Genomic DNA, 24,605 nt, shown 5'->3' on the forward strand with positions numbered 1-24,605 from the left:
AGATGGAGAGCAGATAAGTGGTTACAAGTGTTGGGGGAGAGATAACACGAAGGAGTTTTGAGGGGATAATGACACTGTTCTGTATCCTGATAGTGATGGTAGTTACATAAACCTGTTTTTTGGATGCCATCGAGTCAATTCCGACTCATAGCGACCCTATGTGACAGAATAGAAGTGCCCCATAGGGTTTCCTAGGCTGTAATCTTTACAGGAGCAGTTCGCCAGGTCTTTTCTCCCTCAGAGTAACTGGTGGGTTCAAACCCCCCACCTTTCGGTTAGCAGCCAAGCACTTAACCATTGTGCCACCAGGGCTACTTTCATTAACTTAGACACTGGTGTCATGGGACTATACACCAAAAAACAATTTTGCTGTATGTGAATTTAAAAATTAAATCTAAAAATTTTAAATCTGTATAGGAAAAAACTGGAAGATAATATGCCAAAATTACAATATTAATTGTTTAAGGTGATAGGACTGTGGACAATTTTCTTTATTTTTCCAATTTTATATGAATAAATTATTTTTATAATTAATATAGTTATAAACAAATCTATACGTGAACTCTAAAATCATAGCAGTGCATGGAGTTTGGGTAAAGAACAGCTAGCCCTTCATACTGCAACAGTACCTTGAGTCCCTGTGCATCTTAGGGCATCAGTACAGTGAACACTGTACAGGAGTCTGTTTATAAAATTAGGGAAGTGTGCAACTCTCTTTAGAAAGTGGAAGTGGAAGTAATAATGAAATTTTCACTTCTTTAAAAGCCTCTTTTATCTGGAAAATTTACTTTTGTAGAATTCTTCACTCAACTTTGGTGCCAGATAAATGAGATTGTGTCATAAGGCAATAATAATCCCATGTAAACAAATCTGTTTGCATGCGTTACCTCATTTGTTCTTCATAACACCCCCTCCTGGGATGGTGAGTAGATTTAGTGTATGCTCTTCTGTTTGCAGGGAGGAAACAGAGTCACAGAAACATTATAGTATAGGGCAGTGAGCAGTGAAAATACTTTTCACTTTAACCTTTCTTCCAGGAGGCTGACGGTACTTTTCCTTGTTGCTTGCCAATAATAATATAAAAGATAATTTTTTCTTTGAGAAATTCCTGGGCATCATTAGAAATTAAATATATGTTGTATGCCTTGGAGGAAAAGGTATTTGTTTGTCACTGAAAATTCACAAGTACTTTCTCTCATCTGTTTGGTTTTTCAGGATTTTATATTGCACGCTGATTCTGCCTCTGTACTACCTTGAGCCTTTCTTTTCATACATCTTCCTCAACCTACAGCTCATAGTCCTGCAAGGCCTTCACCTGTACTGGAGTTTTCTCATCCTGAAGATGCTCAAAAGATGTATATTCACGAAGGTAAGGGCTGTGCAAGTCTTATCGCTCATAACAAGTAGACTTCATTGCCAGATTAAAGGTGATACCCAGACAGTGTAATGTTCTAATTAATTCATGGTTAACCAGAATTATTATTTTTTCTTGATTTGATAATTATTGATAAAAATTTCTCTACAGTACAGCTGGGTTTTTCAGTAAGTAGGTCTCTAAAGTCTGTTAAGAAATTGTTTATATTAGAGTACAAGTTATTTTGAAAATTATTTATCCATAAATGGATTGCTGATTTTCTGAAGAATTTCCTAATGGGTCAAAATTTGCTCTAGTTTGGGTCAAGGTTTATGTTGATAGTTGAGTAATGTTTCAGGGACTTATGTTTACCTTTGTTGAGCATCCAATTTGCACATAATGTGAACCCTGAGCTTTCTCCTATTCTCTGAAATATTGTCCATCATTTGGCTGTACTTCGTTGACTAAAAACATTTTCTTCCTTAAATAATAACAGATTAATGATACATTTTAGACAATAGAAGGTCTTTCATTTGTTTTATTTTGTTTTGAATTCAGTTCTGGGCTTTAGTTCCAGAACAGGGTGAGAGGAGCATTACAGAACTGAATAAAACGCAATCACTGACCTTAGGGAAACAGCCTGTCTAGCAAGTGATATTTACCTGCTAGCGTCAAACTCTATTGTACAGAATGCTCCGTGTTAAGTAGAGATCTCAGAAACTTGCTAGGAAAGAAAAGACAAAAGAAAAATTAATTCTGACTCAAGGGGAGCAGGGAAAATTTTATAGAGTAGATGGAGTTTGAGTTGAGCCTTTAAGGCAAGTTTTAATTAAGGGCCCTCCAAGTTGAAAGTTGGCCCACTTTCAGGTGTTACCGTCCATGTATGAGACAGTATTTTATCGTCATCAGAATGATTGACTTGTATACAAGAAGTATGCCAGTAATTAATCTGGTAAGTTCATTTTTTATCAACTCTCTGATTAGTTCATTTTCCTACTGTAGTAAATATGTCAAAAATCGTTGAAAAGCAGACAAATGAAATGGAGATTGCAATGACTGACGTCTAGAGTTTCCTCTGTCTCTGAACTTCTAGATCTAGACACAGAGAGAGGAAATTGGGCTACATCTGGATTAATCTCAACCAAACCTTCAAAGCTATTTGTTTGTTTTTAAGTAAATTACTGACATGACCTTGTTTTCTTGAGATCTGACTCTTTTCCTTTAAGTTGGAGTGCCAAGAAAAAAAACTTTCATTGAATAGTTCTAAGTCCATTAACATTCTGAATAGTTTTTCTATGATCTCTAAAATTGTATTTTACCTCTAAGTGATAAAGTTGAAGTAATTGAGATAAGTTGAAGAATTTTAGTAGCTAGACCAATTGCACATCCAGTGATTAGAGTGGGGAAGGACACTGAACTCAACCTGTACTTCTGTTGGGCCAAGTCTTCCTGCGGTGCCTGTCACCAGGCAGAAACTGTCCTCTTATTAACTGGTGAGTGACAATAATTACAGGCCTGGAAGAGATCCAGGGGGAGTAAAGCTTGGGAAACCAGAAGACTCTCGTTTGGTTTCATCATATTTTCATATTCCTGATCTGTAATGGGTCATGCCAAGCCTGATTAAAAACCTAGCAGGGTCGGGGAGCTGTGGACAGAATTCCTGATTTCTCATGCTATACTTTGGAAAAGCTGTTTCCAATTGCAATTTGACAGCAGCAGTGGAGGCCTCAGCAGCCCTAATTCTTTTAGTTCATATGACTTCAGCTGGCTTGCATGTGCAGTCTGTTTTCCATAGCAGTGGCAAAACTGGCTGTGAAATCAGCTTAGTTCTCCAGAGCCATAAAGCCTCCTTTTAAAGAATGCTATTTGAAGGCATAGTTGTACCATAAAGGGAGGGGAAGGGCAGAGGTGGGAGCTGACATTCTTAGAGAAACAACTAACAAGTCAGTTTTCAACTCTAATTACAAAACATTTTTCTTATACTTTCAAAAAAGTTTAAAAGTAAGTTGATTAAAGGATTTCTGTTGCATTTTAATCTATTGATAAATTAATTTGTTTATGTACTCATTTTTTTATTTCATAAAATATTTTTAATTAATTTTCTGGTTATTAATTTTAAACTGAGGTTGCAAACCTCAGTCATTACTAAGGTGACTCATTTTTAAATATTTAAAAAATAAAACCAGGGAAGTTCACAGGCCTCCAAAAATTTCTTGTAACAGAGGTTGAAAATGTGTGCCTTCAAGTTCCTTACATATACTAGGCTCTCAATAAATAATTATGACTATGCAAATGAATAAATAATTCAGGGAAACCAAGCCAGGTTGGAAAGTTACAAAATAATTTATTAATCTTTCTATGGTCTTCGTGAATATGCATGATAGACTGAAAAGAACAAAGGGATTATACTTCTTAAAAATTGCATTAAAAAAAATATTCACATCTTACGGCCATTGCATACATGTGATGAATGAGGATCTGCCACCATTTGCTTTCATTCTTTAATTCCGTAAAATAAGAATACCACTATAATTTCAGGACACTTACATACACTGGCCATGCTTAGCAGGCATCTTGCTGCTTGAGAACAAGACTTGGCACAGAAACGTAACTGGTTCCTATAGCATGGGTGATTTTGTGATTAACTACCAGCCCATAGATTATATCAGGAAATATCACAGGCTGACATAGTCATCTTGTCATTCTCTTTGCAAATGTAAGAAGTGCTTTTAGAGGAAATTAGAAGGAGCATAGCGTGCTTTTGTTTAATATTACTTAAGAGAACTTGATCATCCTTAAGCTTTTATTTTCTTCTTTCTAATTATCATACTGGATCCTGGCCAACTCCTGCCATGTCGCAGTGACATTTTAGACTGGTGAAGTCATGGAGGAGGAGCTGTAGTGTATAGCCATTCGTTTCAATGGAGAAACTAGCCCCTTGACAACCTGCCTCAGCCATCTGCAACTCAACTCGCAGTATCTGTTCAGTTCAGAAAATGACACTTGGCATGGTCTGAACTATTTTAGTCAAAGGAGGGAGCCTTCAAGATGATATGATACATTCCTCTAATAAATATGAGGAAACTGAGTCTTAGACCAAATTTACACAGTAATTTCATGCCAAAGCCAAGACTGGAACTTGAGCCTCTTAACTGGTAAGACTTTGTCTTTTCTGTTATTCTTACTCAGATTCAAAGCAGAGAATTAATAACCAGAAAATTAACTTAAATACTTTATGGAATAAAAAAATGAGTACATAAACAAATTAATTTATCAAGATAATAGATTAAAATTTAACGGTAATCCTTTAATTAACTTAGTTTTGAACTTTTTAAAAATCATACGAAAAATGTTTTTCAATTATTTTAACCCCAAGTCACTCCTTTAGGCACCTGAGAGGAGGCAATTAGGTAATAATTAAGAGTATAGGTTCTGTATAGATTCAACTTTCAACTGTCCCATTAACTGGCTGTGTGATCTTGGGTATATTACTTTTATTCATTGTCTCCATTTTCTCACCCGTAAAATGGGGACAATGATATCAGTACCTGCCCTATGGGATAAAGCCCTTAGAACAGTGTCTGGCACATTGTGAGCATACAATAAATATTAGCTATTATATCATTATCATAATCACTACTTAAGCAGGTTCTTTCTACCAAACTACAGAGAGCCTGTAAATTCCAAGTAGCCTGTGATTGGTTTTCAGTCAGGCCTTCTCTTCCTTTTGCCTGGGGAGATCATGCTGCAGCTGGTGTCAGGTGTCAGAGTCCTTGACTTGCAGCCAAGAGCTCCAATGACAGTTTTCTAAGCTGTCTTCTCCAAGTTGACTTTCACGACTCACATTCCAGGTGATCTTTTTGATTCATATTCTCAAATGTCAGCCTGTTAGTGAAGAAATACCAAATCTGTAACATCCAGGAAGCCTCCAAATCTCTTGTGTTCATAGATAATAGTAGATATAAAAACTGCACTTTGCTGAACAAACCTTCATAAAAATATGAAAGCTGAAGATTGAAATAGAGTATTATAAAAATGTTGTCAATTCACATGTCTATATTTCTGAGTATTTATATAGGTTAACTAGGTTGACAATTTATTTAAGAAACAACAGTGAGAGTTATAAACTTTGAATGATAAAAATAACTGTGCAAAGTTGCTTGGTTTAAAGAATTTGAAATTTGAATATTCTTCTACACTATGCTTTCAGCTCAAAAGCAACATAGAAGTTTACAACTGGAAGAGACCATTAAATGCGTACCATGACACCAAGGCCCCCCTTGAGAGGGCTGAAGGCTTTCCTATTGCATTGCAGTTTACCACTCGCTTTCACACATATGATTTGTGTTGATTTTGAGTCTCATACTTACTGTGTGAAGCAGCTATTATTATCCCTGTTTTATAGAGGAAGAGAGCGAGGGTGAGTGAAGAAGTTACATGACTTGCCCAGGGTCACCCAGGAGTAGAGTTTCACACCCATAAAGCCTGAGACTCCAGAGCCCGTGCTGCTAATGCTGTGCTTGTCTGCCTTCCCATTAGTTTCGTTATTTGTGAATGTATGTCCTCAAAACATTGGTGATACACGTTACATATATTGTGTGTGTGTTTGTGTGTATATGTCTGCTTTATGTGTTTCTCTGTGTGTGTAGTGTGGCTTATGATCATTTCTCACAAATTTCATAATCTTATATTTGATTTTACTTAATTATTTTTGTTATTATTATCGTACCAGTAATCAATGAATCCTAGCTACTCATAGAGGGGGCACTCTTTAGAAAATCTCATTGAAGGTATTCCTATTAGGGGATTTTCTAGCTTAAAGTAATCGTAAACCTGAGTAATTATAAACCTAAAAGGGGAGAGTTGTTTAAAGAAATCATAGTTGAATAAGGAAACCATCCACCTGGCTCTGCAATAATAAAAGCATGACAGTGTAGGATGAGTGAGAAGCAGGGCCCACAAGTAAATCAACGTGGCGTGGCTCTTCCCAGCTGTCTTTTCCCCATAGAAATAGTGCTGCTTTGCCTTTGACGGGAAGCCTCCTGAATTAGACCCACGAGCACCACAAGGGAGCACAGATGAGTGCTTGGGAGCAGTCCCAACCATCCTTTCATAATCTGAGATAACAGCCACGCACATCAGACCATTTCAGAACTGGAAGGAGGGTTCATTTGGCAAATGGCGAAATGGAGGCTCTGAGGGAGAAAGGGACTTCCTAAGGTTGAGGGGACAGTCAGGACTGGAACCCACGTAGTGGCCTGCTTTTAGCCCAGATATCTTTTATCCAGGCCTTTTCTTATACTGGGATATTCAAGGTCTTTTTCCAAGCGATTTGGAAATTCATCATTTTTTTTTTTCTAAAATAACTTCTTCCTGTAAGGATAGTCGTTGTGATTACACAAATCCAGGTGCACAGTACCTCTTTCAGATACTGACTGCAGCATTATGTCTTCTCAGCTCTTAATTCCACGCAAACTGACCCTGGTGGAGAAGGATTATGTTAGGATTTTAAAATAACTAAAACAATATTTTGTTTTGGGTTTCTCTGATCCACCCTCTATTCCTCTTAAGCTAGGCATGGAAAAGCAGCTGGATGCCAGCAGCTGAGTGAGGACTCATCTTCAGGAGATTTTAGCTGCTAGGTGTCTGTTCAAAAATGGCAGACCTCTCTTCCCCAGGACTGCCCATGCATTATTGAATTCTGACAAATGATCTTCCGTACTTCCTTTATCCCTTTGTGCATGCTCTTAAATTTCTTATGTAACCTATCTTTTTCTGAGAGTGCTTTCAAAGTGCCCGTTCTTTGGGGGTACTGGACCACTCAAGTCATTTGACTGGCAGGTAGTCAACTGACACAGCTGTAAAATGAAGGGACTCATTCAAGATGAGCGCCACCAAATGAAAGTATTTTGGGGAATAGCAGGGATACTCACATCCTGCCTTTCTTTCCCCTGCCCCGAATGTGGTATGAGGATGTCCCCCTGTGCCACTGATCAGATCTTGCTGAAGTTGCAAAGGAGGGTGAGGGATGGGAGAAGATCCAGTTAAAAAGAGATTAAAAAGGATCTGACATCCCTTGATTTTTTATAATCATTTAATAGAATAAAATGTTACATATTCCTGAAAGGAGTGGATAGTCTCCATGGTACTGATAGTGAAACAGACATACACACACACACATACACACATATACACACATACAGACGTCCTATGTGGGATTCAAGTTTCTATTTCTGTTTCAGCCCAGACTAGGGGGACAAGCACAATCCATGGGTTGTTAGTTAATCTACACATTCACACCAGGATGTGAAAGTTGTATTAATGGGTTCTTGGGCCAGAGAGATTGGTAAAAGCAGGTGTAGGGAGATTTGATGCTGGTCAACACCATCTTTGTGAATCTCCCACTATTTTCCATGACCACACCCCTCCCTGTGGCACCTCCCCACCACCAATGCATAATTCTCAGAAGAGCTTTATATAATACAAAGAAACCTTATTACTGCAAATTCATTCAGTTTGTAGATATGTGTAAGTACTTTTAAAACATTTTCATTTTGATTTATCGTGTGGGCTTTAGCGCCTGAATGATTTATGATGCAGATGGCTGTATCTGTGTTCTGTTTTGGGAATAGTAAGTTTTCCATCTGTGAAACTGTGGACTCCCAAGGGGCTATTTTCTCCAAATGACGCCTCCTTGTCACACGTCCTTGACTCAGAAGATCCTAAAGAGAGCAGTACTAGGCTCACACACTCTCCCTATGGCCTTGTGGCCATGCTCTGGGGGCTTGACTCAAGCCTTGTCACATCAGTCCAGTCTCTGTCTGCATACTGCGCTGAAGGACTTGGCCTCTATTTCTGCTTCAGTAATATTTTCAGCAAGAAGCCGGAAACATTAACACTGGTCATGTCGTTTAAGGGAATGGAATGGGCTCTTCTCAGTCATTTGGGTGGGTTGGAAGCACTGACTCAGTCTCCAGAGCACTCCACTGAGGCCCAGCCACCGTGGGGACAAAGTCTAAGGTCAGAACTGCTCCTACTTAATAGCTACAACAGATGACTACCTATGCAGTATGAATTGATAGAAGCCTCAAAGTCCACCTGCACCCCAAAAATCCTTAACAACTTACTTGGGTGCAAAATGGCATGAAAAATGTAAGAAAAGTCCAGGCTCTGGGAGGGCCTCAGGATCTTGGCTGTCCAGAGAAAGAGAGTAAAGGAGGGAGGAGTGAAACACAGTGAGGCCATAGAGGAGAACCGAAGCCATTTTTAACTCCAATTTGCAAGTGAAAACATAGAGGATTAAAAAAAAAGAAGAAAAAAACTTTTCTCCAAGACCACACATGTAAGTAGAAACCCAAGCCCTCTGGTTCTTCGTCTTCCTCCCTACACAGGGAAATCGTAATTCCCTTCTTGGGAACTGGCATTTAGGTTTGGGGAAGGAGAAGGCGGAGATAAGAGGCTACAGTGGATGCTGTGGTGCACAGCCCAGAACCCCCTTTAGGACTGAGGCTCTAACTTCCCCAGCTGAGAGAATGCTGGCTGTGGAAGGCTCACCACTGGAAGCCACCTTGCCTAGAGTTATCGTAAGGATAAAGTGCTATAATATAAAAGAAATTACTCTGAAAACTGTGAGATGTGTAGAAATCCGTAGTGCTGGTGTAACCATATACCCATACATTTCATAATTACCAAGTCAGTTCCAATTCCAGTTAGTCTTTTCTCTTCTCACCCTATAACCCCCAGGACACTCATTTCTCTAAGACTGTATGTCCTTTTCTGAGGTATGGAAGAAGTACAGCCAGAATGCTCCTTAGAAACAAGGATTGTGAGACTTCATCCTGCTTACTTTGGACATATTATCAGGAGGGACCAGTCCTTGGAAGAGGACATCTTGCTTGGTAAAGGAGAGGGTCAGCAAAAAAGAGGAAGACCCTCAATGAGATGGACTGACACAGTGGCTGCAACAATGGGCTTAAATATAGCAACATTTGTGAGGATGGCACAGGACGGGGCCATGTTTCATTCGGTTGTACATGGGGCCGGTATGAGCCGGAACCGACAGGATGGCACCTAACAACAGCAGCCCTAGACCACCCAGAAGGCACTGCAACAATTTGCTCAGGGGTCTGGTGAGAAAAACCTGTCACTTACAGGTTTCTGAAATGGGAAAGGGTAGGTAGGCTGCAGTAGCCTGAGCCCCTGAACACTGTCCTATGTAGGGGGGTTGGACTCAGGCCTGGCTTTTCCAGGAGGTTTAAGAAAGGTGTTGGGGAGCTGGGATGGCAGATCTGGAGCATTCAAGGGCCTTGATCGTTTGCCGTCATTTCCCACCAGTGAAGAAGGTGGCCCTCCTGGCTCCCAGTCACCTCAGGAAATCCCAGCAGTCAGGCTCGGCCTTCTTTGTCCATGAGTGATATGTGTTAAAGATGTATCCTTTAAATCAGTAAGTCCGTCTCTATCTCAGGGTTTCTCAACTTCAACACTATTGACATTTTGGGCCAGATAATTCTTTGTTGAAGGGGGCTGTCCTGTGACTTGTAGGATATTTAGCAGCATCCCTGGCCTCTACCCACTAGATGCCAGTAGCACCCCATCGCACAGTTGTAACAACCAAAAGTATCTCCAGACATTGTCAGATGTCCCCTTGGGGGCAAAATTACCCCAGTTGAGAATCACTGCCTATCTGCACACATTTCCCTCTCTGTGGAGATAAATCATGTTTTGTTTCCCAAGCAGAGAAATGGCATTGTTACTGGGTGTTTCAAAGGCCTCATTTTTATTGTATTATTTATTTATTTACTCCTTTCCTTTATGCTAGTATTGTCATACATTTTAATTCTGTCTATATTATAAACTCCATATTACTTTATTATTTTCACTTTAAGCAGTCAGTTATCTTCTAAAGTAATGAAATTTTTCAAATGTCTTAAACGTCTTTTATATTTACCTACATATTTACCATTTCTGGCTCCCTTCATTCCTTTGTGTAAATACCAATTTCTATCTGGTACCTTTTTTTTTTTTTTTTTCCTTGTTCTCCTTTCCCTTTGAAGATACTCATTTCTTGTAGTACAGGTCTGCTGGTGCAAGTTAGATTTTATCTGTTTGAAAAAAATCTTTATTTTTACTTCATTTAAAGAATGTATTTTTGATGGGTTTAGAATGCCAGGGTTTTTTTGTTTGTTTGGTTTCGGTTTTTTTGCTATTGTTAAGTTATTGTTTCCGTTTTTCTTTCTGTGCTTTAAAAGTGTTGCTCCATTGTCTTCTGGCTTGCATACTTTCTGATGAGATGCCTGCTGTTTTTCTTATCTTTGTTACTCTAATGTGTCCTTTTCTTTAAGCTGCTTTTGATATTTTCTCTTTAACACTGATTTTCAGCAATTTGATTATGATATTCCTTGGTGTGTTTTACTTTATATTTAGTCTTCTTTGGGCTTCTTGAATCTATGGGTTTATAGTTTTCATCAAAGCTGGGGTTCAACAAGTTTTTCAAAATGTCTTCTGTCATTTCTTCTCTGTTCTCTTCTCCTGGAACTTCAAATACTGCTTACGTTGACCCACAAGTCATTACTGTTCATTTTTCAGTCTCCCCTCCCCCATGCTTCATTTTTAATAGTTTCTATTGCTATGGCTTCATAGTTTTTATCTTTTCTTTTGTAGTGTCTAATCTGCAGTTAATCCCATCTAGTGTATATTTTATTTCAGCTATTGTATTTTTCATCTTGATGGGTTTCATTTTGGTCTCTTTTATATCTTCCATTTCTTTCATTATGTTCATGTTTTTCTCTTTCATGCCCTTTCTTTGTAGCAAGGACTATGAACTACAAGTCCAAATCGGTGGCATTTATAATTTGCCTTTCTCTTTCTGAGAGTGATTTTGCTTGTGCTTCCTCTAAGTCCTGCACTCCCACCTTGTTTTCATGGAATCTTTTCAGCCTCCCTGTCCCTACTTTCCCACCCACATTCTTGAGGGCTGTGGAAGCTCTGTTGAAATTTGTATGTGTTTTCCTCTTCTTATAGATAATTTGAACATTGCAATGTTCTCTATTTCCTAGGAAAACTGAAGGCATGTGTCTTTGTTGATTTTATAGTTGTTTTAGGAGAGTGAGGGGGATATTTGGAATCAGGCTATTACCGTTGCTCTCTAAACTAGGAGGTCCTCAAGTAAATCATTTGCAAACTTAGGTGCTTAAACTATTTTTAATAACATTTCTTACCACATACCTCGCAAGTGGTCTTGACGATATCTCAGTTCTGGATGGCTTCCCAGGGCAGCACATAACCCCATGGTAGCCCCTCAGATAGCAACCACCTTGCCCACTCCCCCACTCTCCCCTGCTCTGTTTCTGCAGACTAAATATTTCCAGTTCTTCGAACCATGCCTCCTAAGGTATGCTGTTGAATCTTTTCACCTACTTTATCACTCTTCTGTTTCATTTTATCTGGCTTCTTCTTTAAATGCTGTGCCTAGAACTGAGCATGGTTTTCTAGATATGGTCAGACTAATAGAAAATAGAGGAGGCCTGGCATCTCCTTTTTCTGAAAATTCTTCTTCCATCACTGCAGCCTAGTTTTGTATTAGATTGCTACTACTCACATTGTGTTGTTATTCACATTGAGCTTGAAATTGATGAAAACCTCTAAGTCTTTTTCACAAGTGCCACTGTCAAATTGTATTTCTTCCTTTGGGCAATTGTCTGATGATGGTGAGAATTTTTATTTCTTTTTTTTGTTGTTGTTGTAAGTTACATTTCTTCTTGCTAAATTTCATTTTACTTGATCAACTTATCATTCAAGCCTTTGAATGGGAAAGCATGACATCTGGTGATAGGTGCTTAAATACTTCTGAGGACCTTTTGCTTAAAAGGCCCTACTAAAGGAATTCAGGAGCACTCTTTACAAGCCAGCTTATAAAAAAATCTATTATTATTTTGCCTGATATATATTTTAATCAGGGGAGTACTATCATCATATTTAAGGCAAATACAGAGTAAGCTATACTGCTCACACCTTGAAGATTTGCCAGGATTGCAGATTTTTATTTCAGATCAACTTTTTACATACTGTATGTGTTAATTACAACTGACTAAAATGGGACATGGGTGGTTTAGTGGTAGAATTATCACATTCCGTGTGGGAGACCCAAGTGTGATTCCCAGTCAGTACATCTCATGCACAGCCACCACCCGTCTGTCAGTGGAGGCTTGAGTGTTGATGTGATGCTGAACAGGTTTTAGCGAAGCTTCTAGACAAAGATGAACTAAGTAAGGTAAAAGGTCTGGTGATCTGCTTCCAAAAATCAGCCCATGGAAACTCTGTGATTCACAACGGTACAATCCATGGCCGATCATGGGAATGGCACAGGGCCAGGCAGTGTTTCATTCCATTGTGTGTGGGATTTCCATGAGTTGGTGCCAACTCAACAACAACAACAGAATGACCTAAGGAGCTTTTTTTTTTAAATACTTGTGTCCAGGCTTCAACCCAGACCAATGAAATCAAAATCTATGTGGGTAGGACCTGGACATTGGATTTTTCAAGTCCTCATGTTCCCTGTACCTAAGTGATCCTAATTTGTATCCCAGGTTGATCCAGTAGGTTAAGTGGTGAAAACAAGGTCTGTGTGTGTGTACTCTCCCCTCACTGGAAGAGTGTGGGTGGATGTCCCTACTCTTACTGGGTCTGTGTTTCTAAAAACAGATAGTGGTGCTCTTTCTCACATTTGTAGAGTTTACTGAAGTGACTTCAGCAAATACCCCCATCTTGCAAATTTTAGCAAGAGTTGTAGGTTTTCATGTTATGTAGGTGTTCTATGCTAAGAAAACCTTATAAATGAAAATTCAAACTGTTGAAACAAGGACTTTAGGATTCTTTCCTCTGTAGAAAGACTAATGACTATAAATAATATATTTCCCTGGAGAATTAAAAGCATAATTTATTTTACAAGATTATTTACTAATTATTTTAAAAGAACAATTTATTATATGAAATGAGACATACATGTAACTTTATATTGCCTTTCTGGACTGAAAAGATACTCATGAAATATAGAGACTAAGGACATCAAAATTATTTGAAATCATGGAATTTTAAAATTTGAAAGACCCTTAGGTAACCCTGTGCTTTAACTTTTTGTAGACAGCAGCAATCTAGAGGGCTCACGTGGCCTAACAAAGAGCCTAGCTAATCAAAGCGTGATCCAGGGATCAGCTTAGGCATCGTTGGAGAGCTTGCTAAAAATGTAACTCTCAGGCCCCACCAGAGACCTTCTATATTTTATCAAGAACCCTAAGCGATTTATATGCACATTAAAGTTTGAGAGGCAGTGGTATAGAAAATTCAAATTCCAGATTACTAGAAGGAGAATGTTCTTGTATAGCTATGTTTCATAGAATCCAATTTAAATTTAATGCAACCGCTTTGAGGGGGGGAGAAAAACTTAACTTTATTTTCTGTGACCTTGTCAACTTGGACAATAAGAACTAAAATAACAAAAAGAAATGTATTTTGATAGTAGTTCAGAAAATTGAACTCTTTGGCTGAATGCACTCCTTTTTTTTTTAACAATTAAAGCTAAAAGTTTGCTTTCAGAGCAGCATAAAAATGCTTATTACATTGGTCTTTGTTTCATTGCCAATGTGGATTTAGAAGTGGAGTCATTCAGAAAGCAGTGGGACATTATGAGTCATTCACAACCTCCTGGGTTTGACATTACTGTAAAGCTACAGAGACTCAAGCACAGAGTTTAGTTAAGGCATTTCAAAAATACAACTCTCTGATTTTATTGAAGCCACAGTTGCAGATGTCATTCCCAGAGGTGTGTGGAGGTGTTGTAGGCAGAGATTATTCCTTTGCTTGAAATGAGGATTTTATCCAAACACTTTATCCATTGCTGTTGAGTCAGTTTTTACTCATGGCAGCCCCTTGTGTTATAGAGTAGAACTGAGCTCCATAGGGTTTTCTTGGCTGTAATCTTTATAGAAGCAGATCACCAGGCCTTTCTTCTGTGGTGCCGCTGGGTGGGTTCCAACCACCAACCTTTCAGTTAGGAGCCAAGTGTAATCTGTTTGAACCACCCAGGAACTTCCTAACACTTTATTTAGCATTAGTATATATTTTTTCTTACTGTCAAAGTTTATTTTGTGTATTATTCTTGCAATCATTTTTGAGGACTACAGATCAGGGGCAGATACTTAACTTTCACTAAAGGCAAATCTCATACAGTTAATAAGGATATATATTCTTGAATCTAAAATATATGCAACAAGTTAGGTAAAAAATAAAGCCAAAAATGTAGACATCAGAATTTGACTTTAAATTTATTTTATTCACTTTTTTTTTTTTTTTTGGTGGAGTTGAACGTTGTGTATTAATTAATTAATTGGTTGAGTTACGCATATTGTGCAATGCAGGGTGATGATTATGAACAGGAATATATGTTCAAATAAGAACTGCAGGGTGGTGAGTGGCTTGATGCTATGTCATAGGAGGATCAACTCAAGGAGATGGAAATATTTAACTTGAATAAAAATTTGAAAAATTAATTGATGTTTGAAGGAAGTATACAGACTTTTTTGGCTAGTCCAGAGGGGTGGAACTTGGTGTGATGGATGAACCTACAAGGAGGCAGATTTCAACACAATATTAGAAATAAGCAGGTAATGAATGATTGGACATATACAGGTAGGAGTGTGCACATCTTTTGGTCAGGATATCATAAAAGGAATACCAGTATCAAATGGAAGCTAGATTAGACAAACTTGAGGGTCTCTCCCAAATCTGGAGGCCTTTGGGCACTGTTCCTTCTTATGTAATACCTCTTCTGCATCTCAAATGCTACCACTCCAGTCCAAGCCACCAGCATTTCTCTCCTGAACAACAACCACAGGCTCCTAAGTTCTCCACCAGTTTGGACCCCTCCAACTACTTTGTGCAGCAACAGAGAATACTGTTGTATGTAAACCAACTCTGCCAGTAGAGCATAAGTTAACTGAGGACAGATACCTTGTCTGTTTTGATCTCTGCTATGTCCCCAACACCTGGAGCAGTGCTACATAGTAGCTTCCAGTTGGACTTAGAATTTAGCTTGAACTTCTAACCAGAGCCTATGAGATCCATAATCTAGTCCATGCTTACTTCCCTGACTTCATCTTAGTCGTGCTTCATCTTTCTTATTATATTTTAGTTATACTGGCCTTTCTGATCCCTGAGCATGTCAAGATCTTTCCTATCTCAGGGCCTTTACACATGCTGTTTCTTCTTGAAATGTTCTTTACCCAACCCTTCCCCTGGCTACTCCTACTTACCCTTCAAGTTACAACTTGAGCTCCATTTCCTTAACAAGGCCTTCCTGGCTTCACCCTCATCTGAGTGAGATCTGCAGTTTACATATATAGAATTGTCTACTTTTGCTTCATAATCCTTATCAAAATGTGTAATTATATATTTACTATTGTGTGCTTGATTCCCTAGGGCTTGGCTCTTTCAGTAGACTGTTAGTTACTTGCGGACAGGGACCACTGTATCCCCAGTGACTTGCAAAGAGCACAGGGGTTCACGAAATATTTTTTGAATCAGTGGTTCTCAACTGGGGATGATTTCATCCCCCATGGCATATTTGATAACCTCTGGAGACATTTTTGGTTGTTACAACTGGGGGATGCTCCTGGTACCTAGTGAGTAGAGACCAGGGATACTGCCAAGCATCCTACCTATACAAGGACAGCCCCTGCAACAAAAAGCTATCTGGCCTAAAATATCAATAGTGCTGAGGCTGAGACTTCTGGAATGAATGAGTAAACTCTTTTCTTTTCGTTAATCCCCCTTTGTAGTTTGTGTTGCTCCCAAATTATAAATTGCTTTCCCACATGCCAGTGTCATCCTATACAGAGAGAAGTTAGGTTTATGCAGGAACAGTCAAACACACTATTTCTTTAGAAGCCGTAATTAACTGGTTAGCATTTCTTCAGATGTAAATATCAGCAGTTTAAAATTACTCAAGTGATAACTACCAATGGTTGTCAGCTATTTTATTTTGCAATGAGGCAACTGTACTTGGAAAGTTCTAATGGACTGATCGAATGAGCTTGTAGCTAATTATTCAATAGAAACTGTGAGAAAAAGATTAATGTTATAGCACTCTCTGCACTGTAACCTTCAATTCCTTTGTTGTTATGTCCAGTCAGGGTTGGGAAGGGCACAGTGGGTGAGGTTGTGTTGCCCATGCCCAACAGTTCTACTTTGTTCATTCTAATTCACTAGTGACCAGTCCTCTCTCATCACTTTTTCCCTACTTAACCTCATTGACTGTTGGGTCTGAGTCAGCAGAACTGTCATATGCTAGAAGTAGCTAACTCTTACCACCTGGCCTTTGCACATACTTTTTGCTCCCCAGGAATCAGAGTTCCAGGTTGAGCTACATAGTTTCTCATCTCTAGTTTAAGCCATCACATTTATGAGAAAGTCTTTTTAGAAGAAAAGGAGCCAAGGTTATTATTTATTGAAAAATTCCATTCAGCTTAGCAGTCAGAGACTACAATAGTGCTTTCGAACTTTTATCACCTCATGGCAGCCGAGAAACTGGTAATACTTGTACAGCACTGTAAGGTGAGTTGAGGTGGCTCCCCAAACCAGGAGGCAACTAGCACAGTGATTCCAGTCATCCTGGGGCTCTAGTAGCCTCAGGCTCTGCCTTGCTACCCCAAGGGCTTAGAAGAGCAGTATCTTGGCATATCTTTTAACCCTTTCATGGCACATCAGTTGGGAGGCTCTGGTGTAGAATAGCCTCATGTAATGACCACTAGCTATGGGCCAGTAGGTGATAATGGTATGTATTCCCTTTTGAAGTGGAGAGAGAAGTGGGCTAGTAAATTGGAGTTGTCTAAGAAAAAATCATATTTTGTCTCTCTCTAGAGAAGGGCAAGTGAGATACTGTTTGAATTTTCCTTATTCAGAAGTCTTGCCAACAATAATAATGTTGCTCCTCTGGGCCAGGGAAGAGGCACTGTCCAGCACGAACAATCTAAGTGGCCATCCAAAGTCCTGCTGCAGAGACCTGCAAGCCAGTAGAGGTCTTTTGGGACCGAAACCTATGCAGCTGTGTCCTATAAGGCCCAATATTCTGGCTTACTCTGGTCATGAGGCATGGGCTTGCCGATAGACAGTGCCAGCTCAGAACCTGGATCTGGGCCACTGGAAATGTGATATAGCTTGGAAATCTCTGAAGACAACTTTTGGAGAGCTCAGGAGTACACGGTTTTTATCAAAGAATTAAGCTGAGTGCAATAGGCTGGAAAACTAAGTCTCCCGTAAAAGCCAGGAGCCAAGGATGATTTTTAGGTTTTTGCCTTGAGCAACTTGAGTATACCATTTCCTAAAATATGGAAGACCAGAGAAGGAGGTGGTGTAAAGAGAGGAAACTAGAGTTTGTTAAGACTGTTAGACAGCTGAGGGGAGATGTCTTGCTATTGATTGTTCAAGTTTGAAGCCTGCAAGAGAGGTCTGCGCTGGAGATAAAAATCTGAGTCATTTGCATTTAGATGATATTTAATACTGTAGTATTAGATTCATTCATTCATTCACTCACTCACTCAGCAAATAAAAGTTTATTGTGTGTTTTTTTTAATTTTACGGTACAAATTAGTTTTTCATTCAGAAATTTATGCACAAATTGTTTTGTGACATTGGTAGCAATCCCCGCATTGTGTCAATACTCTCCCCCTGTCCCTTTCCACCCTGGGTTCCCTGTGCCCTTTTGTCCAGTTTTCCTGTCCCTTCCTGCCTTGTTTCTTTGCTTTTGAGCAGGTGTTGCCCATTTGGTCTCATATGCTTGATTGAACTAAGAAACATATTCCTCGTGTGTTACTGTTTGTACAATAGGCCTGTCTAATCTTTGGCTGAAAGGTGGACTTTGGGAATGGTGTCAGTTCTGACTTAGCAAGATGTCTGGGGCCAGTCTCCTGAGACCAGTAAGTCTGGTCTTTTTTTATGAATTTGAATTTCATTCTACATTTTTTCTCCCACTCTGTCCATGACCCTCGATTGTGATCCCTGTCAGAGTTGTAGTGGTTGCTGAGCACCATCTAGTTCTTCTGGGCTCAGGCTGGTGTAAGCTGTGGTTCATGGGGTCCATTAGTCCTTTGGACTAATATTTCCCTTGTGTCTTTGGTTTTCTTCATTCTCCTTTGCTCCGAATGTGATGGGACCAATAGATGTATCTTAGATGGCCGCTCGCAAGCTTTTAAGACCTCAGACGCTACTCACCAAAGTAGGATGTAAAACATTTTCTTTATGAACTATGTTATGCAGTTGACCTAGTTGTCCCCTGAGACCATGGTCCTCAGCCCTCAGCCCAGTAATTCCATCCCTCAAGGTGTTTGGATGTGTCTAGGAAGCTTCTATGACTGCCTTGGTCAAGTTGTGCTGACTTCCTTTATATTGTGTGTTGTCTTTCCCTTCACCAAAGTTAATACTCGTCTATTATCTAATTAGTGATTTCCTCTCCTCCCCCATCCCCTCCCTCGTAACCATCAAAAATGTTTTTTTTATGTGTGTAAACCTTTTCTTGGATTTTTATAATAGTGGTCTCATACAATATTGGAGCAGTGGTGGCACAGAGGTTAAAAACTATGGCTGCTAACCAAAAGGTTGGCAGTTTGAATCCACCAGCCGCTCCTTGGAAACCATATGGGGCAGTTCTGCTCTGTCTTATAGGGTCGCTGTGAGTCGGAATCTACTCAGTGGCAACAGGTTCATACGATATTTGTCCTTTTGTGATTGACTTATTTCACTCAGCATAATGTCCTACAGATTTTCCCATGTTGTGAGATGTTCCACGGATTCATCATTGTTCTTTATCGTTGCGTAGTATTCCATTGTCTGTATGTACCATAATTTGTTTATCCATTCATCTGTTGATGGGCACTTAGGTTGTTTCCATCTTTTTACTATTGTGAATAATGTTGCAATGAACATGGGTGTGTATGTCTATTCATGTGACAGCTCTCATTTCTCTAGGATATATACCTAGGAGTGGGATTGCTGGATCATATGGTATTTCTCTTTCTATCTTTTTAAGGAGGCACTGGAGCCCTGATGGCACAGTGGTTAAGAGTTTGACTGCTTACCAAAAGGTTGGCAGTTCGAATCCACCAGTGGTTCCTTGGAAACCCTATGGGGCAGTTCTACTCTGTCCTATAGGGTCGCTATGAGTGGAAATCGACTTGACGGCAACGAGTTTGGTTTTTTTGGTTGTAAGGAGGCGCCACAACATTTTCCATAGTGATTATACCATTTTACATTCCCACCAGCAGTGCATAAGAGTTCCAGTCTCCCCACACCCCCTCCAACGTTTGTTATTTTCTGTTTTATTGATTAGTGCCAGTAACATCGGGGTGAGATGGTATCTCATTGCAGTTTTAATTTACATTTCTCTAATGATCAAGAGCATTTCCTCATGTGTATGTTAGCTGCCTGAATGTCTTCTTTGGTGAAGTGTCTGTTCATATCCTTTGCTCATTTTTTAACTGGATTATTTGTCTTTTTGTTGTTGAGGTATTAAAGTATTCTATAGATTTTAGAGATTAGACCGTTGTGGGATATGTTGTAGCCAAATTTTTTTCCCAGTCTGTAAATTCTTTTTTTACTCTTCTGGTGAAGTCTTTTGATGAGCATAAGTGTTTAATGTTTAGGAGCTGTCAGTTATCTAGTTTCTCTTCTGGTGTTTGTGTGTTATTGGTTATGGTTTGAACTATATTTATGCCATATATTAGGGCCCCTAGTATTGTCTCTATTTTTCTGTCATGATCTTTATTGTTTTGGGTTTTAGAGTTAGGTCTTCAATCCATTTTGAGTTAGTTTTGTGTATGGAGTGAGGTATGGTTCTTGATTCATATTTTTACATATGGACATCCAGTTTTGCCAGCACCATTTGTTAAAAAGACTGTCTTTTCCCCTTTGTCAAAGATCAGCTGACCATAGCTGGATGGATTTACATCTGGGTTCTCGATTCTGTTCCATTGATCTATGTGTCTGTCATTGTACCAGTCCCAGGCTGTTTTAACTACTGTGGCTGTACAGTAGGTTCTGAAATCAGGTAGTGTGTGACTACCTACTTTGTTCTTTTTCTTCAGTAATGCTTTGCTTATCCAGGGCCTCTTTCTTTTCCATATACAGTTGGTGATTAGTTTTTCCATCTCATTAAAGAATGCAGTTGGTATTTGGATCAGGATTACATTATATCTGTAGATCACTTTGGGTAGTATTGACATTTTCACAGTGTTGAGTCTTCCTATCCATGGGCATAGTATGTTTTTCCATTTATGTAGGTATCTTTTGGTTTCTTGTAATAGTGTTTTGTCATTTTCTTTGTATAGGTCTTTTACATCCCTAGTTAGATTTATTCCTAAGTAGTCTATCTTTTTAGGGGCCACTATAAAAGGTATTGTTTTCCCAATTACCTTTGTAATCCAAAGTTCTCTTTGTTAGTGTAGAGGAATCCAACTGATTTTTGTATGTTGATGTTGTATCCTGCTACTCTGCTGAATCTTTCTATTAGTTCCAGTAGTTTTCTTGTAGAATCTTTTGGGTTCTGTATGTATAGGAGCATATTAACTGCAAAAAGGTATAGTTTTACTTCTTCCTTTCCAATATGGACGCCCTTTATTTCTTTTTCTTGCCTTAAAATATAAAATAAATAAATAAATTGCCTACTATATACTATGTGAAATCACCTAAGAGAATCTAGACAAAAGAGAAGGACCCAATATTTCTAAATGTTGGACAACTCAATATTTAGAAATCAGACAGGTGAGGAAAGGGAGCAAGTAAAAGAGACAGAAAACAAGCTATAAAGAGATAGACTGAAAGCCAGGAAAGCATAGTATCCCAGAGGCCTAAACCAGGATGTATAGTGTCCTAGAGGACTGAAAAGGTATTTCAAGAAGGAAAGGATGATCAGATACTATTGTCAAATACTATTAAGAGGCCAAGTAAGATGAGGACCAGAAAGTAACTGTAGGATCTGGCAACACAAGGTACTTTAAGTGACTTTTATAAATTCAGTGGCCACGAAAGCCCTATCCGAGCTGGTGGAAAAGCTGAAAAAGTGGAGTTAGAGAGTTAGGCAGCTCTTGAGCAGGTGGCCTTCATCTGGAGAGTAGAGGAGTGGTGAAATGGAGAGCTGAAAGTGGATGTTAGGATTAAGCACAGTGTCTTTTTTTGTGTGTTTTGCTTTTAAGATGAAACTACTAGAGCATGTTTCTGTGTTGGTGGGATTGATCCAGTGAAGGAGAAATTATTGTTGCTGGAAAAAATGAGGGAATAATTGCAGCAGAGTCCTAGAGAAGGTGAGAGGGAGCAGTAAGAGAATTGGCCTTTTTTGATAGGAGCTTGGACAGATGCAATTAGGTCTATGGATTGATTGTTGGGAATATGAGGAAATCCACATCAAATTGCCTTTTACCGCCCCCCCCCTCAACTAAATGCAGAAAATACTCAAAGTGACAAGGATTTCATTTTACTTGGATCCACAATCAACATCCATGGAAGCAGCAGTCAAGAAATCAAACGACATATTGCATTGGGCAAATCTGCTGCAAAAGACCTCTTTAAGGTGTTAAAAAGCAAAGATGTCACTTTGAGACTAAGGTGCTCCTGACCCAAGCCATGGTATTTTCAATCGCCTCATATGCATGCGAAAGCTCACAGTGAATAAGGGAGACTGAAGAAAAATTGATGCCTTTGAATTATGGTGTTGGTGAAGAATATTGAATATACCATGGACTGCCAGAAGAACAAACAACTCTGTCTTGGAAGACTTACAGCCAGAATGCTCCTTAGAAGCGAAGATGGAGAGACTTTGTCTCACGTACTGCCTTAGTCATCTAGTGCTGCTATAACAGAAATACAAAAGTGGATGGCTTTAACAGAGAGAAATTTATTCTTTCACAGTCCAATAGGCTACAAGTCCAAATTCAGGGTGTCATCTCCAGCGGAATGCTTTCTCTGTCAGCTGTGCAGGAAGGTCCATATCATCAATCTCCTCTTGGCCTGGGAGCTTCTCTGTGCAGGAACCTCAGGTCCAAAGGACGTGCTCTGCTCCCGGCACTGCTTTCTTGGTGGTATGAGGTTCCCATGTGTCTCTGCTCGCTTCTCTCTTTTATATCTCAAAAAAGATTGGCTTAAGACACTATCCAATCTTGTATACCTCATTAGTATAACTGCTGCTAATCCATCTTATTAGATCTTAGTGATTGAATGTACAACACATAAGGAAATCACATCAGATTACAAAATGGTACACAATTATGCAATATTGGGAATCATGACGAGGCCAAGTTGACAGATATTTTTGGGAGACACAATTCAATCCATGACACATACTTTGGACATGTTATCAGGAGGGACTGGTCCCTGGAGAAGGATATCATGCTTGGTAAAGTAGGCGTTTAGCAAGAAAGAGGAAGACCCTCAACAAGACGGGTTGATGCAGTAGCTGCAACAATGGGCTCAAACATAGCAATCATTGTGAGGATGGTGCAGGACCAGACTGTGTTTCATTCTGTCATACATAGGGCCACTATGAGTCGGATCCGACTCAACACCTCCTAACAACAACAATAACTAAGTATGAGGCAAGTTCATCAAATGAAAATGTGAGAATGAAGGAGGTAAGAGAGAGGATGTTTGAAATTTTGAGGAAGGAGGAGAAAGTGTGAAATATTTGTTTTGGAGAGTGGGAACGTGGACCCATCAGAGAAGTCTGGCAGCTTGCATGGCAATGCTGAGTGTCCATTTGAGATTTGTGGTCATGATGTTAATAAGAGACCAGTATGGTTGTCTGCTGTTCTCCATCAACTCTCAGCTGCTTGGCAAACAATAGGTGGTTGGGTTGAGCTTTTGCCAGGTGAGGGAGAGTGGTGGCAATGTCATTAGGGTGTTTATAAGGGAAGGGTTATAATGATGGATCATGGACTAAACTAAAGAGGCAAATGAGTTTGGGGGAGGAGGACTAAGCTGCATAGTGAAAAACTGTTAAGGTCTCCAGGAACTGGAAGTTTCACTAAAGTAAAAACAATTTCTGGGGGAATATATTAAAATAAGCAAGCTGGGGTGACAAGAGGTGGTGACCAAAAGGTAGAATTTTTTTTTTTAATTCTGCAGGAGGTGAAAGCTTACATAGCAAATTAGTTTCCCATTCGATAGTTTGTAGACAGAGTGTTCGAAGACATTGATTCCATCCCCTGCAATGTGCCTGCCCTCCCCCCATTTTCGTTCTAGGTTCCCCGTTCCTTTTCACCTGAATTGCTACCCCTTCCTGCCTTCTCATCTTTGCTTTTGGACAAATGTTGCCCTTTTGATCTCATATAATAGATTGTTCTAAGGAACACATTCCTCTCGGGTGTTGTTGTTTATTTTATGGGCCTGTCTATGGTTTGGCAATGGATGGTCTCCGGTAATGGCTTCAGTTCCAGTTCAGAAGGATGTCTTAAGGCCAAAGTCTCAGAGGTTACTCCAGTCTCTATTAGACCAGTAAGTCTGGTCTTTTTTGGAATTTGATTTTTTTTTTCTGCAATTTTTCTCCCACTTCATCCAGGATCCTCTGTTGTGATCCCAGTCAGAGTGGTCGGTAGTGGTAGCTGGGCACTATCTAGTTCTTCTGGTCTTGGAGTTGTGTAGGTTGTGATTCATGTGGTCCACTAGTCGTTTGGACTAGTTGCTCCTTTGTATCTTTAGTTTTCTTAATTCTCTTTTGCTTCAGATGGCAAGAGAGGAATAGTTGTATCTTAGATGGTCACTTGCAAGCTTTTAGGACCCCAGACACTACTCACCAAAGTAGGATGCAGAACTTTGTCTTTATGAATTATGTTATGCCAATCGATGTAAATGTCCCCTGAGTCTATGGTCCTTCGCCTTCAAGCCTAGGAACTTTGTCCTGTGAGGTGTTTGGTTATGTCTAAGAGGCTGCCCTGACTGTGGCCTTGTGTGCTGTATTGTCTATATTGATATATAAGCATCGCCTACAAGGTCGCTATGTGTTGGAATCGACTCAGCGGCAATGGGTTTTAGTTATGTATGTAAAAATATCCACCACCAGGCCTGTATCTGCAGATGGGTGTGTTTCCTTAAGCCTCCCACACCTCTTGTCACATCTATCTAGCTATGTATCTGTCATGGTTTGAATCATGTCCCCCAAAAAATGTGTGTATCAATTTGGCTGGGCCATGATTCCCAGAATTGTGTGGTTGGCCTC

The 24,605-nt window shown here is 39.5% G+C and overlaps 1 protein-coding gene across 1 annotated transcript in view; it reads left to right on the forward strand.

Annotated features, from left to right (window-relative positions):
* CERS3 (ceramide synthase 3) overlaps positions 1-24,605 on the forward strand; it is a 110,704-nt gene that overhangs the window by 75,134 nt on the left and 10,965 nt on the right. The window contains exon 9 of the mRNA XM_004372686.2: positions 1,216-1,369. Within this exon, the coding sequence (XP_004372743.1) occupies positions 1,216-1,369 (154 nt within the window). The remainder of the gene's footprint in view (positions 1-1,215; positions 1,370-24,605) is intronic.

The sequence above is a fragment of the Trichechus manatus genome, unplaced genomic scaffold, assembly GCF_000243295.1.
Source record: "Trichechus manatus latirostris isolate Lorelei unplaced genomic scaffold, TriManLat1.0 scaffold00019, whole genome shotgun sequence".
Taxonomy (NCBI): Eukaryota; Metazoa; Chordata; class Mammalia; order Sirenia; family Trichechidae; genus Trichechus; species Trichechus manatus.